A 23772-nucleotide genomic window follows, 5' to 3' on the forward strand; every position below is an offset into this window, starting at 1 on the left:
ACGCTTCGCACGTCGCGAGTGATCATGATTACGATTTTCTATAAATTGTATCTTTTTTAAGTACTTTTGGTCCAATTAAATTCAACAGTTCTTCAAAATCGAGACATGCGTACAAAGTTTTTATACTGTCCATTAATTCATGATAATTTGTCAATTTAATAGCTAAGTCCTGACTGTTTCCTCACGATGTTTTCCTACTGTTCGAGCGAATATTAAATGCGCACATTGAAAGTCCATTGGCGCACAGCCGGAGATTGAACCTACGAACTCAGGCAGCACATTAACAATCTATAGGATAACAAAAATGCACAGTAGGTATACTTCCGCCCACTCGTTGGAGCGAGACGGTGCATCTAAGAGCGTTTCACAACTGATTACGAAACAATGCCCGACTCGATTCACTGCCAGCGATAACTGCAAGGCTTAGTAAATAAAATATCAATTCCGATTGCAAAAGTTATGATTTCTATACATGTAATATAAAAATAAAAAAACATAAATCAATGGCGCTACAACCTCTATAGGTCTTGGCCTCAGATTTCTAAATCATGTTTAATGATCATTTTTAAATCTAATAGGCAAGTAGGTGATCAGTTTCCAGTGCCACACACACGCCGTCGACTTTTTGGGTCTAAGACATGTCGGTTTCCTCACGATGTTTTCCTTCACCGTTAGAGCAAATGTTAAATGCGCACATAGAAAGAAAGTCCATTGGTGCACAGCCGGGGATCGAACCTACGACCACAGGTATGAGAGTCGCACGCTGAAGCCACTAGGCCAACACTGCTCTGTAATATAATACCTCATAAATATTTCTTTGTAAACTTAGAGCGGCAGATATTTTTTAGGATGTATTTCATACATTACTAAATTAAATATTTTTATTTTTGTGTTGCAGTTATCGAGTTATCGTTAAGGCCATAGGACATATAAGGTCATTACTGTAAAACATATAAAACTGCGGAGTATTCACAATCCTACAGATAACGCAGCATTATTTATCTCTTTCCGACATTTTGTATTCACACTATGAGGAAAAGAGAGGGCCTTGGTCTGTTTTTGTTTTACAAAACGTTAAAGTGACGATTCTCACTATTCAAATCGCGAACAAACTCCCGTGAATAACACGAGAACTTATGACGGTGTACTTAATATTTTACCGATTCTGTTCTAAAAATCCATATAGTTAATATATTAACTATGGTTAAAGTTTGGTGGACTCTGTTTCCGCATTTAGACTCTCGCTAGGTCCGTAGTGCAAAGACCTGGCTAACTAAGCCAGCCAGCTCCACTTTCAGAACCACATACGTCTCCTGGCCACTTATAACTACATATATATATTTTTTTTAAAGACAATTCACACCAATTGACCGAGTTAGCATGGGGCTAAGCTGGTGAAGCTTGTGTTATGGGTACTAGGCAACGGATATACACAGATAGACATATAAATATATATTTAAACACCCAAGACCTAAGCACAACACCAAATGCTCATCACATCGATGTTCGTCTCAGCCGGGGATCGAACCCGGGACCCAGGGATTCGCAGTCAGGGTTTACTAACCACTAGACCAACGTCGTCTAAATATATACAAACACTCTACATTATTCTTTCGTCGTCTAGTAACAATCCGTGGTATAGTTATTATATAAATTAAATAATTGATTATTTATTTACTGTAAAAACGATTAAAATGTTTCATGCAAATTAAGATAACACACAAAAAACGTTACAAAGCTAATTAAGCTTCTGTAACCATTTCTTGATAATATTTTCTTAAGAATCAGCTTTCTGTGACACACGCCTTTTATTTTTGTGTCAAAGCTATGCCGGTGTCATCACTATGTTTTCCTTCACGTGCGAGTGTTAAATGTCAAGATCAAAATATAATTAGTAAATTGTTAATTTAATTAACATCATTAATACTTCAACAAACCTTGTTAGGACTTTCTATAAATCAAATACATAAAAATTGTATTGGATTCCTTAAAACCAATTATAATTGTAAATGAATTATATTATATACCAGTTTGAAGGATGTGATTCATAATTTCATATAAATAATTGAGTTCTTCACAGCCTTATAGGGGCTGAGGTCGCGTAATTACATTTCCAAGTGACCAATGGAAAGGATTTAATTTATATTTAATAGTTATATGATCTTCTTATATATATAACGGGGTAAAGGGGCAGGAGGCTCATCTGATGTTAAGTGACAGACACTTACATTATCAGAGACATCGCAAGTGCGTTGCCGGCCTTTAATTAATGATTCTTAAGAACTTCTAACTCAATCAATCAATCAAAAATCATTTATTCATGTAGGTAACACAATGTACACTTCACAGTCAAAAAACAGAAATATACATTAAATGCTTATAATTTTACATTTACTGGACGTTTGTAAGGAGCTGCAACCATTACCACATGACATCTTAAGTAATAAATAATAATAAAATAAAAACAAAGATTTGTCCTCTATCAGGTGGCATGGTGAAATAGGAGCACGCACTTACATTCACGTGGGAAGTTCATATATATAAAATCACAGAGTTTCGGAATAGGCTATATTATTATTATTATAAAAATAAGAAACTAAATTTTGTTTTTAATTCCAGTAAGGCCAAGCCCCTGGCATTGATTGTGTGCATGGGCGGCGGACACTCTCAAACCCATTTGCCCTTTGTTCTACAAAAATATTATATAGCTTTTATTATGTATGTAAACGGGCAGGAGGCTCTGACCTGATGTTAAGTGATACCGCCCATGGACACTCACATTGCCGGAAGGCTCGCAAGTGCGTTGCCTGCCTTTTAAGAATTGGTACGCTCTTTTCTTGAATGACCCTAAGTCGAATTGGTTCGGAAATACATCTGTGGGCAGCTGGTTCCATATAGTGGTGGTGCTCGGCAAAAACTGCCTTAGAAAACGCTCAGTTGTGGAACGGCGGACGTCGAGGAGATACGGGTGGAATTTCGTATTCTGCCTCGACGTCCGATGATGAAACTCAGCTGCAGGTATTACACCGAACAACTCCTCTGAACACTCTCCATGGTAAATGCGGTAGAAGATGGAGAGTGACTCCACATCTCTATGCAACGCCACGGGATCAAGCCGCTCGAACCTCTCTTCGTTGAATACGGTCAAGTGGAAGGAGCTGGTACTGGGGAGCCCCCGCCCAGAGGTGAGAACAGTACTCCATGTAGTACTGAGTAAATAAGAAACTATTTTTTTTTTAATTCCAGTAAGACCGAGCTCCTAGCATTGAGTGTGTCCATGGGCGGCATGTGCGGCGGCCACTCTCAAACCCCATTTTCTATAAAAATTACATAGCTTCTCGCTTTTACGTGAAACGTAACTATAAAAGTACCATTAGTCACTTTCCTCACTCGACGTTAAGACAATGAAGTTCGCGCAAGGTCAAACAGTCCTGGGCTCAATCTTTATTTAAATTTACAAACATGTCTCAAACAAGTCACGAATGTACAGAACAATTGCGTGTATATGAAAATTGATTGAACATTTATTAATTAGCGATTATTCAAAGTTAAGACGAAAGATAAAGAAAAATTTGACACACATAGATAAAATATAATTTATTTGAAAACGATTCGAAATTCAAAAGAAAGTTCTGTTCGGTTAACTTGAATTCGTCAATTCGTCGACATTCATTTATTTTATTTAAAAAAAAAAGAAGTTTACAATAGTGTTATTATAAACTACCGGTCTTACTAATAAAGATTTATGCACATTGTATAAGCCTGTTATAAGAAAAATGTTACTAATAATTCCTGAATTGACAAGGTTGATGTATACTGCTGTTATAACAAGTGTCTGGTTTGTATGAAGACTTGTACAATGCTTATACAACGCAGAGGCCTAGTTTAACGGGTGTATAAGACAAAAATTGCGTAATTTTATCTGATTTCGCGATTGACAGCATTTTTTGACTGTTTAGTTCAAGGGAAGATTTAAGTTAGTAGGTATTTGTGTTTGTTGAAAATAGATTTTATAGATCAAATGGAAGATTTAGATAATATTGATATGCAGCTAATACATACGATTTGCCGCCTCCAAGGAAAGTCTAAACATACCAAACTCGGTGCAATCCGTTATTACTTTCGCATGGCGATTTCAAAACAAAATACCGCTTTTCAAAGAAGTATGTTATGAAGATCTGTGACATAGTGCGAGTTGATGTCGAAAAGAGTAATAGAGGTGGAGGGTTTTCGATTTAGGTGTCTTCTTCATAGCTTCTCAGTGTCATTAAAAAATGCCAAATTATATATAGTAGCACTGGCAACCTCCACAATATTGCTATTGATATCAAAGAAGACCTGGATGTTACGAATGATGACACTGAGAATGCTCCAGAAGAACCAAGGCCAACCTAGACGGCCCCAAGCAATCTGGCTGGACAAGCTGCTAGAGCTGCTTTTATTGAAACTTATTTTTAAGGCTGTTTTATTTACATAGGTGTGGATAGTTAAGGACTTGAAATAAATAAAAAGTTATATTTCATTTAAAACAGGGTTTTTTTTTATAAGTATATAATTATTCATTTAATTGCTGCTGTAACAATTTGAGCCTTAGAAGATGCTCCTGTCTAGCCCTTTCGTGAGCTTCGGCAAGTTGCTTCTGTTTGAGCTCATGTGTTTCAGCCATCTGCCTTTGTTTTGTTTCGTGTTCTTCCTGCAAACACTGGAACACTACCGTGTTGCGGAGTTTGGCACTTTCCACTATTTGAGATGCCTAAAAAATTTAAGTATGATCGTTGAGGGGTTTTGAATGAAATAGTCCTTTCTCTATCACATTGATACTATCCTCTTCTAACTTTTGTACTGCAGAACGCGGCTTTTTATGTCTAATTCTAGTCCTCTTTGTCTGAGGTTTTGGAGTTTCTATTAGCTGCAAATAATAAAATGTTATTAATATATTAAGTAAATGTGTATATAATTGCTTTGGTTGCTAAAATAAATACAACTTACATTAGAATTATGAGTTGTATCAGAATTATTAAATCAAACGTCAATCAAACACGGCGGGTTGCCAGGGTAACAATAAATAAGGGTCGTTTTGTTATTCAACCAATACACATCGATTATTGGTCAAAGAGGTGTTTATGCCCTGTACAAGCTCTATTCACTGAATTACTGTCACCTTGTTATAACGCATGTATAGTGATTTTTTATTAGTAAGACCGTACATATATAGTTAGTAGTATACATAGTCCACTGTCCACCGGAACGTTTAAAACTTATACTATACTTAGTGCATGATTCATGAAGGTATATTAGCTTATTAAATTGCGCGTATTAAGACACAAACTTATTCACAATATTGGATTACAAATCTAGAATTTATAAGCTACTATCGGACCCGGCAGACGTCCTGCACTATATTTTAAGCGATTAGGATATTAAACAAAGTATGAAAGTACTGCAGCGTTAACTGCCGGGCTGATTTGTGAATCTAAACTATCCAGGGCGCCACCCAAACGCATACAAAACCAGTCGTTTAAGGGGATTTCAGTGACATAGACACGTACAGTAGAATTATATATATAAAGATAAGAATACCTGACGCGGCGGGACTTTAACCTAAAGCCACAACATAATGGATTTGTATTGGGACGATCTAAGTTATTTGAAGAAGCTGAGCAGTGTTGGCCTAGTGGCTTCAGCATGCGACTCTCATCCCTGAGGTCGCAGGTTCTATCCCCGGCTGTGCACCAACGGACTTTCTTTCTTTAACGAACGATGAAGGAAAACATCGTGAGGAAACCGGCTTACTTGAGACCCAAAAAGTCGACGGCGTGTGTTAGGCACGGGAAGATGATCACATACTTGCCTATTAGTTTGACAAATCATGGAACAGAAACAGCAATCTGAGGCCCAGACCTAAAAAGGTTGTAGGGCCACTGATTTTTATTATTTATTTTAAAAAAAACAACGAATTGTATCGATGTTTTTCAAATAAACAAAAACATTTGCATAACACACACAATACAATTAATTAACATTTGAAGCATTCCGTTATTTATTAAAAATAACATTTGTACAACAAAGAAAACAGTGTTGAAACAGCTACGTAGAACAAACAGTAGTTTATAAATAACGCCGACATTCACCTAGGTCAAGTTGCCGTTTTGAAATTCTGATAAGATTATTCGTCATACTGATCTGAACAACTCTGAATCTGAATAAAATATCTACCTATACAAATATTAGAGATATAAGATTTGTATAAAATTCTCGTGTCACAGTTTTCGTTGCCATACTCCTCCGAAACGACTCGACCGATTCTCATGAAATTTTGTGTGCTTATTGGGTATGTCTGAGAATCGGACAACATCTATTTTTCATCCCCATTTTTTTTTTATTTTAGATTTTTTTTTCTGTTTTTTTTTTTTTATGATACAGCATTTAAAAATACATACAACCCCTAACTTTCATCCCTCTACGATCAACCCCTATTTTTTTGTTATACATGATATACATGGCAAAACGACGTTTGCCCGGTCAGCTAGTAAGATTTGTATTTCTGTATGTAATAAAACCACTACAGAACTGAGTATAAACATTCTTTCAGTGCTTCATATAATCAACATAGGGGATAGATTTTTATATGAAGAAATATACATCAAAACTATTCTTTTTATTTCAGGGAGCAAATCTGCTATTAAGTGACACCGCCGCCCATACACTCACATTGGCAGAGGTCTTGCACGTTGCCGGCCCTTTACTAAACAGATTTCAATAATGTACACCATTATAATGCTAACTTATTTCGAAAATATAAAAAAAATATCCCAAAGCCAGTTAACAAACTCAACTCAAACTCAAAATAACTTTATTCATATAGGTAACCAAGTATACTTATGAACGTCAACAGAAAAAATATAAAATTGATTCAAAATTTACAATATGTACTACCAGTTCGCAAGTCAAGGGCGTAGAGCGGTCAAAACAGGAAACAGGTAACATATAGGTAATAACTAACTAATGCGTCAAAAGACATCTTTATTCCGTCAATGCAAAGCGTCATCTTAGGGTAAATTAAATTAGAGTAATTTGTAACATAGTTAAAATCGATATCATCCTTCGGGTCCATAAATTGGAAGATATAAGTCACAGGTAATATAATGAAATTATAACCACGCACCTTGCATCAAATGATATGACATGACCGAAATATTATTATTTTATTTAAAATGTTGTGTATTTACTATTGTGCATACCAGAAACTTACTCTTATGTATAAATTTATTCAGCTTCTGAAAACACCTTCATGTATAAATTTTCTATCTTATTGTTTTCTTATAACTACGTATAGACTTTCTTACTTTTCCTGTTTCTTTCTGATCTTTCTACAAAATCACTCACAGTAAGGGAAATCATAGTTATTACTACGAGGGTTTTATTTATTTATATATTATATTGTATATTTTTATATAAATCTATCTTAAACATGAACAAGCAAAGCAAAAATATGTATTTATATATTTCTTATAGTAGTTTTAGTAACAATTACTCTTATTTTTTATTTACTATTACGTACACTGTTTATTTTTACTATTACATTATTTTTCCTTTTTTGCGTCTGTGGCGCAAACTAACTGTTGTGGTCTCTGGTAGAATGACCAGCGCTGTGGAACACGTCTGCTCCTCAGCCTAATGCTCATCAAATGTCACACATAAAATGTTCCTTATTCCTTTTCTTTTTTGATTAGTATTATTTTTATTTTGTGTGTTTCGATAGTAATAAATTCTATGTCTAAAAAGGAAGTAATAAGTGTTTTATCGTTTTAGCGATCTCTTCCAGGCATTAATCAATCGGAAAACTCAGTATGGAGGCAGACCAATTTCTCATTTAGCACGTCTTGCGCCTGCGCATAGAACGATCAAACGTGAAAAATTGTCCATGACCATGTTAATTTACGCAACATTATTTATGATTACGTCTAGTTTCCCCAAGTGAGTAATCGTGCTAAATTTGTGAATGAATTGTACGTCATGAGTGGAAAACACTGGTAGACATTATACAATTTTCCCGTTCTTATAGTACACACGAAAGTTATTATAATAATAATTTTATTCATTGCCATAAAAACATAGAAGCGTGCGATTTTTCAGTTGCATGCAATATCGAGAGTTATAATAATCAAAATAATAATAAGCTTATATAATATATCCACATCTTATTGACATACATTTAACAAAAATAGATATAAATAAAATTATAGTACCCTAAGATGCGGCCCCTATCCGGCAGAAGACCTCTTCCAATTTTTTCCACACTATTTTATTTTAAAATATATGTAAATAATAAAACAAAGGGGCGTCCTTTTAAGAATAAGATCTGTTCTAAAGAAAAAAAAAAAGTAAACGTTGCTTTTCTTATCATTATTTTCAAAGGCGTTTAAATTGCTTGTATCTTGTCTGGACTTGATGATTGCAACACTGGTAGCCGTGGCACATTTAATTTCAATGTGTTTAAATTAGGGTAATTCAGTTTAAAATAAGAATTGGTGATTGAAAAGAATGGCGGAGAGTTTCGTGCCAGCTCTTCTTGCCCACTACGCCCTTGACTTGCGAACTGGTAGTAAATGTAAATTTAGAATCAATTGTGTTGACGTTCATAAGTGTACTTGGTTACCTATATGAATAAAGTTATTTTGAGTTTGTATATACGTATTCGTTGGAACCGGGATGAAGATCGATTTATAAATAATGATGTTTATTATATATATATATATATAACATATATATTATTATCACTTGGAAGTAGTGCATACGGCAGTGCGCTTCGTGACTTGCCCGTATGCATCACTCTCTTATCATCTTAAACATGAATTGGATTAAGTAATAATTTTTTATAAATCGTGTTTATTTTTTAATAATTAAGTAAAGTCCGGAAATACAGCCAATCAAAAGAATCATTAAATGCATATACATATGTGCATAATTTGTCAATTAAGACAAAATCCAAAGCTAAATTTAGTTGATCCTTGACATTTGTTAGGTATACAATTTTTGTTTCACAAATACATATATCAGCTATTGACATATTTCGCATTCACGACTTAATGGGTACCACATATGACGTATAACACTTATATATGAGTGGGGTTCTGGGTTTCATTCGCAGCGAAAAAATCACTAATAGGCTGGATTATAACTGGTAAAATATTATATATATAAAAAATAACGTGAATATAACAGTCAAACTCCGGTTAAAACCAAATTATATACGAAAATATATTTCACCAGAACGAGAACGAACTGCGTAATCCAGCCATAGGGGTTTGTCGGCACAGATTACCTTTAAAAATAATCAATAAATCAGACGCAGTCAGGACTTGGTTTGGAAGTACTCTAGAGGAAACTTCTCTTCTAGAAAGTGTGAATTCCACATATCCATCTACGGGAAAAGCGGATATATTTCCAGCTTAGTCATATAAAAGGGGATAGATGAGTGAGTAATATTTATATTAATTCCAAATACGGAAGACCCGTATCGATACCTCATTAATAACTAATTATTCACTCAAATAACGGTTATAATTTACTCATAAGTAAGCGGGTATTAAGACGCCATTGCGGACGTTTGCCAAAAGTACATTGATCTCGTGACTATATCACCTGATTCCATTGTATGCTAAGCTATACGATATGTAAATAATAATCAAATTTTTATATATGTATTTTATAGAACAGGCTGGCTCACAAACGAGGCTTAGGACGAACTATGTCAAAATGTCATACGTTTGTGGCATACGGAAGTCACACTTAATGACCTATACGGTCGCCAAGTATTGTTTCTTTCAATTTTTCGTCATCGTTCCTTGAAGTATGGAGAATGGATCAAAATATATGGTGGAGTTGAGTAGTTTATGTAGCCATTTTGAAGGATCGATACACGATTTAAATGACTACGCTTAATAAAAAAAAATCCAAACATAGCCAATTTTTGACACTTTGAATTCATTTTATGACGAAAATGCATATGAAACATGATTTTGAAATTTACACAATGTATGTAAATCCATTTCAAAAAAAAATTGATAAAATTACATTAATTTAATGTTTTACATAACTAATTGTTTTTACGGGCCGGCGCGCCTCAGTGCTCCAGCTCTGTTGTCAAAAACTCTCAGTTGTCAAATCGACGCCGTCATACGAGATAAATTGTTTTAATTTACTTTAAACCTTTATTTTAACTATTGATATTTTTGTCTGACTTGATCATTAGTACTATGCTGTGTACTATACACATATATACTTCATCTCTGTCTTCAAACGGTAACTCGTGTCTAAGCGTCACGATCAGCAAGGAAACATTATTCTTTACTTTGAAATAACAATTCTTCTAAAAACAAATCGTTATAATCAATAATGTTTGTTTAATTTTATCTTAATTCGTGTTGATAAACAATATTTTTAGTCACTTTTTATTTATTATTTGATTTGTGAATCTAAACCAACCACTCAAATACATCAGAACAATTCATTCAAATAGGTTCAGTCCTTTAAGAGGAGTTCAGTGATATAAAAGTACAGTAGAATTATATATATAAAGATATTGTTTCATAAGTGAGAAGGGCGCAGCTGTCTAGACACTTTTTTTTAACACGTGTCAATATATCGCATATAATCAAGTGTACAATTGCTTTATTTTTACAGACGACGAGTAATAAATAGAATTGCAATCCTACGCTCTTTAATCTATTTATTGTCTGGCCATTATTAAATAATAACAACCATATTACGACTAGGGTGAAGTCCCGACACTTAATATTATACAAATGTGCTGCCTGTCCTTGTGGCGATACAGCTGAAGAGACAGTGTTGCATTGCAAAGAAGAAAAACGAGGAAATCGAGGACCTGATAGGCATACCCAACGCTGGTCATCATGAATGGAAAAATATAGGATTGTAAAAAAAGCGTATCTCGGCCGGCCGTCGGCAGAGTCAAGGTGAGCTGGAAAGTCGTGAAGGACCGATGCGGTGTTGTGCTCTAGTTTCGAAGACCAAGGTTCAGTTTGGGTCGCTGCGCCAGCGCAGTAAGACTGAATAAATACCAAATAACACAAAATTTACGAACATAAAATCCTAAGTAATGAGCAAAAGAAAACAAGTGTATCTTCGCAGTCTACATTCCCAAGGTCGGTCGTCTCGAAAATGTAAATACAATTTGTACGACAAATACCGCAAATGCCAGAGATGGGTGTATGCTCAAAAACAAATATGTGCGAAATCGCTTTGCATTTTTCAATTCGCTTTAAAAATAGATAATCTGGTGATTTTGTTTGTGTCACGAGAACCAAACATCACGGGACTGAGCAAACGTAATAATAAAATAATGCATTAGCAATCTAGGTACAAATTAATCATTTAACATCAAGATCGCTAAACTCAGTATGTGACGGCCGACGGCCAGACCTTCGTCATTATAGTTTTTTCTCTAACTATTTGGTAATATAATAAAGATACAGTGCAATCGAGATAACAAATCGGAAGGGAACAAGGGAAAAGTTTGGGGCCATATTATTTCTAAAATATTTTAACATATAAATGTCCCACAGCGGAGCCAGTAGTATATATAGTAATGATTAATAAACCTATTTTATCCCCATCATCAGTGCATATGTTTCACAGAATCGTTAATTTTAAACTGAATATTTATTATATGCTTGAAACTTCAAAAAATAACTTAAGTAAATTGTGTGTTCACGTTTACCTGTCAAAAAGTTTGTAAATATGTAACCACTAAAAATGGCCGGTGATAATTAAAAAACGTCACCCGGCGGATGTCAACATATTAAACATCATGTTAAAAAAACGTTATTAAAATACAATTAATCGCTTAGTATTGCGTTTATTGTTTATGTAAAGTCTGCTAATAGATTAGATTCAGAGACAAGTTTTAGATACATTTGCCAAAAACAGACAAATTTTCAAATTAGTCTACAAACAGATAAAACATGTTCCTTTTTTTGTACCTCAAATAATTGTAACAATTTAAAAAAAAACAACATAATTTATGTATAGATATCTAGAAGATAAGAGCGAACATTAGGTGAATTTCCTACTCGTTTCCAAACTATAAAACAAAAGAAATTGCGGCCTTGTCAGATGTCAACTTTGTCATTGGGCTATGAAATAGAAGAGACTGCAAGCGCACAAACTAGAGCAAAAGTTAAGTGCCCATGGACTAACATTGCCAGGCGAGTGGTTTATTTATTAACCGTGTCCCCAAATATTATATTTAAATTAAAGTTTGGACGAAGATCTTTTCTTTATTTAAACTTTTTCACGTAACATCCTTGTCCACGATCTTGGACACCACAGATCATAACACACAACTATTAAGGAGTTTAATCTAAATGTTGCTATACACGATCCACCCCGCAACTGTAAAATTGTGTACCATTACATTTATGGCATTGGGTCATGGGCCAACCATATTAAAGATGACAATAATAAAAATTAATACAGTTACATACAAATTATTCTGAACGAATCATTCCGAAGACTATAGTTTATTTTATTGTTCTTATTTTAGAACTGGCAGTAAATGTTAAATTAGAAGCATTTAATGTATATTTCTTTTTTGACGTTCATAAGTGTACATTGTGTTACCTACATGAATAAATGATTTTTGACTTTGACCACTGTGTCCCACGGTTTCCCCTAAAGCTGTTTTAGTTCCACGATAAATGGACACCACACACATAGTTTGACAATATCTTGAAATAAACTCTTCAACCTTATAATATAAATATATGTTTTCATATAGTAATACTTTGGGTGCTAGTCTACCAGACAGCTGCACAATTTCGCAAATTGGGACACCCATAATAATCGCACGCCACCGAACTAATAAACCGCTTGCTGCAAATATTGTGTTTAATTAAAACGCCTTATTAATTTTAATTACATTATTATTGCGGGCAACTTTTATTTTGTTATTTTAGTGAATTTACACTGTACATCATTATCAACATAGTGTTATACAGACTACTATTCATAGTTGGGGCTCCACGATTAATTTTGAATCACATATGCCCAGTAGCGATCCACTCCGAGGGACTTTTTACTAGAACTAATAGCCAGAAAAAAATCATTCAAAATTCATTTCTCAAATCAAGGGCGTAGAACGGAAGAGAAGAACTGGCAATAAACTCTGCGCCACTCTTTATAATCGCAATGTTTTTTTTTACACAACGTTTGTAAGGAGCTGCAACCATTACGCCATGTTCCACATGACATCTTAAGTAATTAATAATAATAACATAAATTAAAAACAAAGACTTGCCCTCTATCAGCAGGAGGCATGGTGAAATAGGAGCACGCACTTACATTCTCGTGGGAACAACACGCAAACACATAGTCGAAATAACCAACATCGCCGCATACACGAATTCAAGTACGACCAGTCACCACAAGTAGCACCCGTTCACGAGTATGAAGCATGGCCATCCATCGGCTCCCTCGCCATATTTTAGGGAGAGAGACAACCCGACGCATGGACTTGGAATTGCTATACAGTCGGGGTTCGAACGCAATCCGGATTTGTTGATGCTCTTGACAGACTAGGAGTTACAACACTTGTGGAGTTAGGAATCCAGAGCTTCGATGTTTTTTTTCTACTAAATATACATTAACATACCTTGTAAAATTCAAGTGATTTGAAGCGAGTATCTCCGGCAGGGTCCCCCAAAGGGTCTGGTGAAGGTCGCGGACGGGTGCGCCCCACCAACACGCGTGCCAATAACGGACTGTTGACGACACACAGCAGTTTACACCTGAAATGATATCATATTACAGACAATATTCGTGTGTCTCTTATACTCTAGATTAGATGTACTTTTTAAAAGGCTTTTTTTTTAAATTATATTTCAGTAAATTGTTTTTTATTTAAACTGTCCCCGCGTATTCGTTTCGCCTTAATATGATTTTTTACTTAGCTTACCTTATTAGTAGCTACATAGAAACATTTGGAACATTTTGCTATGATACCCCAAAGAGACTGTTCGCTTTTTCGAAATAAAAACCTAAGTATTAAATAAATCTAATTTTTTCAAATTTTTAAAAATATTTTTCTCTTCATTACTTCATCAAAACATTACTCAAATTGGTCTAGCCGTTGCGAATAAAAGCTCACTATAATATATGATCTATTATTAACATGCACATAGAACGATTTCCAGCATAATATTCCATATCATATTCTTTTGCCATTCGGTTCGCTTCAAGTGTGCAATGTCTGTGTACTGTGGTTGTAATTGGCCCTGGCTCAGCATTATGCTGAGGAGCAGAAAGTTCCACAGCGCATCATGGATGCAGTTTTATGATAAGCTCCCGTATAATCATTCTTATTACATTTTTTTATAGAACAGGGGGCAAACGGGCAGGAGGCTCACCTGATGTTATGTGATACCGCCGCTCATGGACACTATCAATGCCAGAGGGCTCGCGAATGCGTTGACGGTCTTTTAAGAATTGATACGCTCTTTTATTGAAGGACCCTAAGTCGAATTGGTCCGGAAATTCAAATTTTTACGATTGAAACAATTTTTGTAAGCAAAATATTACTCATTATGTATTACGATATGTTCCGAGTCTACGAGCCCAGTACGTTATGATAATTGGGCCAATATACATAATCAAGCTAGCGGAAATAGGGGGAAGACACGAATTTATAAACTGTGCTTTGTCATATATTATTTTATCCAATATTCAACGTCAATTTCATATTTATAATATATAGACCAGTGCCGATAATTTTTGAAACCTAAAAAAATTACAGTAGGATGAAACCCATTAGAAAAGCTGGGGAATATGATCAAAATGAAAGGAAAAATAAATTACGGTCGATCTGAGGTCGGGAAGGGGTAGGGGGGGAGTTTTAAGGGTAAAAAACGGTTTATCTCGATTTCCGGCAAAACTACAAGTCCTATCCAAGAAAGTTAAATGGCAAAGTTGGAGGTAATAAAAAGATCTAAAACTTTTGTATTCACACATTTTTCACATAACCTCAAAATTTATGTGAAAATTTCAAAAAACCAAGTTTTTGGTTTTTTATTTTTATCTTTAACAAAAATTATTTTTTTTTAACGAAATTTGGTGAAAACTTACCTTTCTATGTCCCAAATACACTGTAATTTATTTGATTAAAAATATTTATTTGTTCACCTTATTTTGAATTAATATCGAAAAAACACCCTAATTTTCAATCGAAAATTCTGACGTCAAAATTTCAGCTTTTTTCAAAAAGTTGGTGTGCTTTCAGTTCGTTGAAATCTCTACTTTCCTATGGTAAAAATATATATATATATTACCATAGAAAATCTTCTCAGAAAACGCAAAAAATCGTATACAGTAACGCCCAGACCTGTCATCCCCTTCCTTACTTCTCTATGAAATACGAAAATTTTAGCCCATCTAAAGGCTAAATTTTTTTTTAAGTCACTCAGGTATATATAAATTATCTTAAAATAGTAATAAATAGGCATCTGATTATAATTTAAAGAAGATTCATAGAGAAGTAGGGAAGGGGATGACAGGTCTGGGCGTTACTGCATACGATTTTTTGCGTTTTCTGAGAAGATTTACTATGGTAATATATATATATTTTTTTACCATAGGAAAGTAGAGATTTCAACGAACTGAAAGCACACCAACTTTTTGAAAAAAGCTGAAATTTTGACGTCAGAATTTTCGATTGAAAATTAGGGTGTTTTTTCGATATTAATTCAAAATAAGGTGAACAAATATATATTTTTAATCAAATAAATTACAGTGTATTTGGGACATAGAAAGGTAAGTTTTCACCAAATTTCGTTAAAAAAAAATAATTTTTGTTAAAGATAAAAATAAAAAACCAAAAACTTGGTTTTTTGAAATTTTCACATAAATTTTGAGGTTATGTGAAAAATGTGTGAATACAAAAGTTTTAGATCTTTTTATTACCTCCAACTTTGCCATTTAACTTTCTTGGATAGGACTTGTAGTTTTGCCGGAAATCGAGATAAACCGTTTTTTACCCTTAAAACTCCCCCCCTACCCCTTCCCGACCTCAGATCGACCGTAATTTATTTTTCCTTTCATTTTGATCATATTCCCCAGCTTTTCTAATGGGTTTCATCCTACTGTAATTTTTTTCACTTTTTATTTATTTTAAAGGCTATCTGCACTGGTCTAATACATATAACCTTGTATTTGTTATTACCTTATGTTATAAACACTTTTTGCGGGTATCACGAGGTTCGAGAACGCATTTAAGAATTACACGTACAACCTTTAGTCTGGTACCGGGTTCGATTTCCGTTTCGAGGACAAGTTTTAATTTAATTTAAATTTGTTCTCGGCCTTTGGAAGGGTTGTGCGGTACCGGACGAGTGCCTTAACCGTGCATGGAGGACACGGGCGATTTTCTAAGGCAAGCACGAATTATAAAATCTTAGGTTTCTGCAGTTAGGCTATGGAATTCACTTGCCGTCCCTATTCGCTTAGCTCCTTCTCTATCTTTCTTTAAATTTATTCTGTACAAATATTACCTGTCCACATCGTATCCCTAACTACTAACTGACATGAGACTGATCTTAAATTATCGTGATTCATGTGAACTTTTTATTTGTCATGTATCCTTTATTTGTTTAGTTTGTTTTTGTTTCCGTTTAGTTTTTTCTTAATAACTATATGTAATATGTATTTTTGCACTTGTTGCCTACCTTATCTGATTTAATTTTTTTCCCTTACAGTGGTTGCCTGGAGCTGCGCTCCTTTCATTTAATTATGTTAAATTTTTATGTTATAAGTGTTAATATATAAATAAATAGACATAACGCCATTGTTTATATTTTTTAATTTATGAGAGCTCAGTGTCCTTAAGCGGGCCATAGACGGACCGCATGTTGCAGTCAAGACCGACTGCAATATGCGGTCGCCGCACGGCGATCTGCAGTTTCCATACTAAATTCATATTCGCAATACACAGACCGCTCGAGCAGTTCCTGAGCAAACCGCATATTGCAGTCGGTCTTGACTGCAACATGCGGTCCGTCTATGATGGCCCGCTTAAGTCCTATCATAACGAAATCATTGATTACCTAGTACAGTAAGTTTAGACAAAAACCATTGATCTGATTTACATTTAAAATATTTCCACGCTAAATCAATAAAACTACATTACAATCTTCACGTAAACATTGGATTACTGCAGAACAATAGCGAATCGAAAATTGTTTTTACAAGTCTAAGACAAGTCGCACGATTGTGCTAAATACAAATTTTGAAACAAGTTTCATACTAAAAATGTCGAAACACACTTCTATCGCTTCCCCTTATTAGAGAGTGTTTTATTGCGAAAAAGCAGATGCTCGAGTGTTTGTTTACGGTTACCGTGCACAGAGATGTTTACGGATAGTGAAGAGGTAAGTAGAAGTCAAAGTCAAAATCATTCATTTAGGTAACACGATGTACACTTATGAACGTCAAAATTAAAAATATATATATGGAATGCTCCTAATTTTACATTTACTGCCAGTTCTCAAAGCAAGGGCGTAGAACTGGCAATAAACTCTCCGGCACTCTTTTTATTCTCCAAGTTTTTGAAGTTATACTTCTTTAGGCGCGTTATGAAAAATTGATGAGAGTGAAATTTTACGATGCGCGCGCACGGTGACACAAAATTAACAGAATGAAGTTGCCCACGGAAGATGCTACGGCATTGGACATAATTTAAAAACAACATTCGAATAATAATAGAAGTTATGTTACATTTAATGTAAGAGAATAATAATAAATATTTATTTATTTAATTTTTCAAATGTAAACTGAACTTTATTGACTATAATGACTCCTTTTCTAGTCTTTGATTATTTAATTGTAATTAATTATTTGCATGCAATCAAAAACTACTTTTAACAATGCCAAAGAAGTATAAATTCTTACGCGCGTACATAAGTACACGCACCCTTGTTTTTTGTTTACCCAAAGCATGGTGTCATACAATTTTTCTTAACCAAAAATAAAAAGAGTGGCGGAGTTTATTGTCCGCTCTTCTCGCTCCCTCTATGCCCATTATTTACGAATTTAAATGAAGATCTTCCTTTTTTAAATATTTATGTTCATAAGTGTACATATTTATCAATATTATATAAATTTGATTTATACGTGCGTTGCCTTCTTTATAAATCTATCTTCATTTGTTCCGTGGTGATAGTTGGTGGTGTGAGTTAATCACACCTTTCACAAGATTGCAATTATCATCTTTTGTTTAACACAATGTACAAATATCCATATGTATGTCGGAGAATGTTCGGGTTATCAGGAAATGAATTATCGAATCAATCGACTACTAATAATTCCCAATCGAATTGGGAAATATTATTAATCCTAATATTCTGCAAAGAACTCAGTTTATTTGTACCGAACGGCTATTTGAGACGGCGGAAATGAAGGTTATTTGCAGTTATGGGCAGAACGAATTTGTGGCATAAGGCCCCCTTAACAAAGGCGTTGGCTTACTACTATATCGTATGGCATAATAATATATACTAATAATAAAAATATCGATCGTTTCGAAAACAGTTTATATGTTATCAGTTACGATAATTAAGTTACACCACTATTGCATTGTCTACAAGCTGTTAGGTAAGTTATATATGTAGTTATGTATTTATAAATAAATCAACTCAAAGCAGCAGTGCAGGCCTAGTGACTTCAGCGTGCGACTCTCATTATTGAGGTCGTAGGTTCGATGCCGGCTGTGCACCAATGGACTTTCTGTATCCATTTAACATTCGCTCGAACGGTGAAGGAAAACATCGTGAGGAAACCGGCTTGCCTTAGACCCGAAAAAGTCGACGGCGTGTGTCAAGTACGCTAATAGATTGAGAAATGGCCATGAAACACATACATAAATCTGAGGCCTAGACCTAAAAAGTTTGTAACGCCACTGGTTTCTTTTGTTTTGTTCGTGTAGAACGATCGTCTTTTGTTTGTTTTGTTGAACTTTCTTATCAAACTTCTACAAAGGTCTTACCACCGTATCCAATAGGCTCGTTCTCCATGACCTTGAATGTGAAAGGTATGTGGACCCTCTGCATGAGAAGTCGTGGTGGCTGCATCGAGCGAGGCCACGTCTCCTCCCGCCCTTCGCCAACAATACCTATCACCTCCATGTTCCTGGAACAAATGATTATTCATGAGTGATGTACACAACTGTTATTCAAACTGGTTATTATAATCACTTGAATAAATTAATCGGCAGTTTGGTTTTGTTAGGTTAGGTTAGTTTTTACTTCTGAACTCGTTAATTAAACGCATATTTTAATGTTTAACTAAACAATTTATAATAGTTTTTTATCAAAGTCAAATAATTTATTACAATTAGGCCTATCAAAAAGACACACTTGGAAGTTAAAATTACAAATATTAAAAAAAAAATACTTTAGTTGCTCGCCCCTTCCAAAGGGTGATTTTATAATATCAACTAGCTGACCGGGCAATCGTCGTTTTGCCATGTGTATCATTTATAATAAAAAAAATAGGGGTTGATCGTAGAGGGGTGAAAGTTAGGGGTTGTATGTATTTTTGTATGTTGTATCATAAAAAAATAGAAATTAAAAATTTTGTCTAAAAAATAAAATTTAGGGGTGGACTACCCCTAACATTTAGGGGGATGAAAAATAGATGTTGGCCGATTCTCATAGATACCGGATAAGCACAAAAAATTTCATCAAAATCGGTCAAGCCGTTTCGGAGGAGTATGGCAACGAAAACTGTGACACGAGAATTTTATATATTAGATTGATATTATTTTGATCGATATCTTTTGTAATTATTAAGTTATATATGTATAAAAATAATCTGAGGTCACCTTTTAGTTTATACGGTAATTTCGCAGCTACTAATAAAATTCCCACAGTTATATATTTTTTTGATTCAAAGTCGCGTTTATGTTTTGGATGAGTTTCAAAGCTAAACAATGTTACACAGTAGGATAAAGACGCAAGGAAGAAGTGGCTATTTGATACCTACTTCCTTGCATCCTTGTAGCTTGTTACATGAACAAAAGTTATTAATTATAAATTGTTGTTAAATATTACAATACAAGTTTTTTAATTGTTATAAATTTTATAAAGCAAGTGATAACATTAATTCACCCACAGCAGCCCTGCGATTCTGTAACTCACTTTTCGAACTCACTCAGCGGTTTTCGCATCGGCGGTCGCTCGATGGAATCGCAGGATTTGGCATTCTGATAAACAATAAACTACAAGCACCCACCTTTTCAGAATGCCAAATCCTAAAATGACTGCTTCACGACTGATTTGAGAGCGACCGCCGATGCGAAAACCGCTGAGTGAGTTCGAAAAGTGAGTTACAGAATCGCAGGGCTGCATTCGTTGCACGTGTCTCTCAAGACAGTTCGATTTCCGGTCATTATCACAAATAAGACGAACGCGAAACCAGCGTTGTGGGTGGGTCATGTCTACCAGCTTAATAAAGCTCGATATAGTCCTAAATTATCCTAATAACAACATCCGGGTGGCATCATATTTCAAATTAGTTTCTCCAGTGGGAATGTTATTACTAATGTCTCAAATTTCACTTGTTTCTTCAAGTGAACAATTTTGTCGGCAGCTGTTTTTGCATGCATATTTTACTATTAATTTAATTTGTCAACTAAACGATCAACGTCAATAAAAAAAATATTATAGGAATTTAATTACTGTCATTAAAATATTAAAAGTGTCGAAAATTTGTATGTAATTTAATTTTGTAAATTTATTTCTTCGATAATAACAACACGTGGCATTTTAATTTACAAGTCGTCAATTGAGATTTCAATAAATTATTTTGCATAAAATATAAAATACTGTTAATATTTCATAAATTCTCTTTACGAAATTTTATTTTTAAAAATAGAATTTCTATAAGGTAATTCGCCCTTCTCACTCTCTCTCAATCGCTCTCTCCCCTTTCGACAAAAACACTGCACATCTTCGTGACGCTAATAATATTATTATCGCGTTTCACCCGTAAAAAAAATTACCCTCATGCGCCTAAAGAAGTTTCACTTAAAAAATAAAGAGAAAAGACTCTTAGTTAAATAAAACAACAAAAACATAACTTGTAAAAAAACCAAGTCTCGCAAGGCAGTTCTACTATTGTAAAAAGTTGTGAGATCCACGTAATACCAAGTCGGTTAATTTATTCTGTCCCTACTTAAGGGACGGTCTGACATAAGTTTTACGTAATTAGGCGCGTCCACATAGAGCGAGCAGCCTCGCGAGGCATTTGCCGCGCCAAGCAGCTCGGTTAGTGTGGACGTGCCTCGGCCGAGCGCCCGAGCCATCGAGTGTCGGCTTTTTGATTTGCTCAAAGGCGCCTCATTCGTTTGTCGCGCGCACTCTGGAGGTTCGGACTTACCGCGCGCGGCCGCCTCGCGATAGGTTTCCTCGCGCGGCAAATGCCTCGCGAGGCTGCTCGCTCTGTGTGGACCCGCCTATTAGCTAACCTGACAATATCTTATAGTGACCATATATTACTTATCTTATGTTTTAAATGAGATATCAAATTGCGATGTTACACATAAATATGAAATTAAGAAATTATCCTTTCTTTGTCAGAGTTACTTCAACTAATATTCTTCTATACCTACTACATTATCTGTTACTTTTAATGGTCTAGTAATATCTCGCTTACAACTTGATTAGTAAAATCGATGAAAATATTGATATATTTTACAACAATCTTCCAACTTACCTACCGTAACTTTGTTTATCAATTTATCATGCTCTTAATGAGGTTTAAGTTTCTATTTAGTTTTAGTTATTATTTGGTTTTTTTTGTGGTTGCTTGTATACTTTTCCTTATGCTAGATTGCTTGTTCTTATATAATTGATCAGTAAAATTTGTGATGTCATATTTTCTTGTATGTTATGCATACACGTTAGAACTTATAAATATACATATTATTGTTTAAGACAAAACAATCGATTACTACCAAGCCTCATTGAGGATACGATATAAGTACTACGCACTGTCTTATCATCGTACAAAATAAAGAGACGATAAAGTATATATAATAGTTTATATAACAACAACTATTCGAGTCATAATCATACATGCATTTGAAGATGTTTATATCGTTAATCACCGCACGAGGTAATGATGGATTACATTATGTAATCTTTACTTTATTCTATATACTAGTTTTAGAGCGTGGTTTAGCTTACATTAAGATATTGAACAGGAGCACATCAAAGTAGACCAACTTTTAATAAAGCTTTTTAAACGGATAGTGAGAGTCTTACCACAAAATAACATAAAATATGTTTATTATGGAATTTGGTAGACATGCCTACTCATCGGCAAAGAAGACAGGTGTAGGCCGAGAGAAAAAAACCGGCGTAAAAAACTCTCGGTAGGTACTCTTTTGAAATAGCAATCTATCAAACAACACTTATTTTAAAACAAATATCGCAAATTAATTAGAAGTAGCCTGTCTAGCACTAGTCCCAGGTCCATTAACAACTAGATAATCGTTAACTTTATAGTAAGCTTTTCTTTAATACATTTCTGAAATTCATTAAAAGGCAGAGATAAAAGAGCCTCTAGGATTTTATTAAAGAAAAGTACCCCTTTTCCGAAAAAAGAATTACTAACTTTAGATAATCTAGTACGGGGAAATTGCAGCCTGCGTTTGTTCCGAATATTAACATTGTGCGTATGTTCTATTCTAGTAAACTTATCACTATTTTTGTATAATATTTTCATAAATATATTGCGAGTAAAAGGTATATTAATTTCCTTGAATTTCTCAGAGATTCCTTACATTATAAATTATAGATTGCACGAATAGCCCTCTTCAATTGCAGAATATTCATGTAAATATATTTATAAAATTCTCACATTCACAGTGTCTGTAACCAAACTCCAAAACGATCTAAGCGACTTTTATGATTTTTATTTGGTAGGTGACCCGGGGTTTTTTATTATTTGGCATTTAAAATACATAATTAAGTTTCACCTTTCTGCTAACCCCCATTTTAAAATAAAATATTAGTAATCAGCTAGTTATGTTATAAATTATATTATTATGAAGGTCGCCAAAACTAATGACCATACTAGCTTTCACCATACATTAAACCCAAAAAAACACAATTTATCGAATAAATATATATATATACTGATGTATTGATTTTTACATCGCCTAACTCGAATACCACGTACTTCTTTCATGGTCATCTCCCGTTCCTTTCCGATAGAAGGAACGGTTCCGAAGAATATCAAAAACCTTAGTTAATACTGACATCATAAAATTCGTCAACTGATAACAAAACTGGTTTTGATATTGGTAAATCACGGAGCTAAATTGCATACATAGTTTCGATGTTGGGTGATAATTATTTACTTCACAATAATGAGTATTTTAAATGACCCAATAACGTTATATAGGCAAATGAACTCTTGCCCCTTATCATTCATAAATTGTATGGTACAAATGATATACATTTTTATATCAGAATTGTTACTAAGCACGCGAAACGTCAAGAGTTTTCTCATAATTCCAAAACGAATCTGGTTCGACTATATCTATAACATAAAAATGAATCGCAAAATGTGTTGGTAAGCGCATAACTCAACAACGCCTGGTCCAATTTGGCCAATTATTTTTTTATAATATTCCTTGAAGTACGAGGATGGTTCTTACGGAGAGAAAAATTAAAAAAAAAACGAGTGAAAAAGACT

General features: G+C 34.4%; 1 protein-coding gene across 1 annotated transcript in view; it reads right to left on the reverse strand.

Annotated features, from left to right (window-relative positions):
- LOC125054742 (cell growth regulator with RING finger domain protein 1-like) overlaps positions 1-23772 on the reverse strand; it is a 34171-nt gene that overhangs the window by 6772 nt on the left and 3627 nt on the right. The window contains exons 2-3 of the mRNA XM_047656786.1: positions 19055-19197; positions 13676-13811 (exon numbers count right to left, since the gene is read on the reverse strand). Coding sequence (XP_047512742.1) covers positions 13676-13811; positions 19055-19197 — 279 coding nt within the window. The remainder of the gene's footprint in view (positions 1-13675; positions 13812-19054; positions 19198-23772) is intronic.

The sequence above is a fragment of the Pieris napi genome, chromosome 12 (genome assembly GCF_905475465.1).
Source record: "Pieris napi chromosome 12, ilPieNapi1.2, whole genome shotgun sequence".
Taxonomy (NCBI): Eukaryota; Metazoa; Arthropoda; class Insecta; order Lepidoptera; family Pieridae; genus Pieris; species Pieris napi.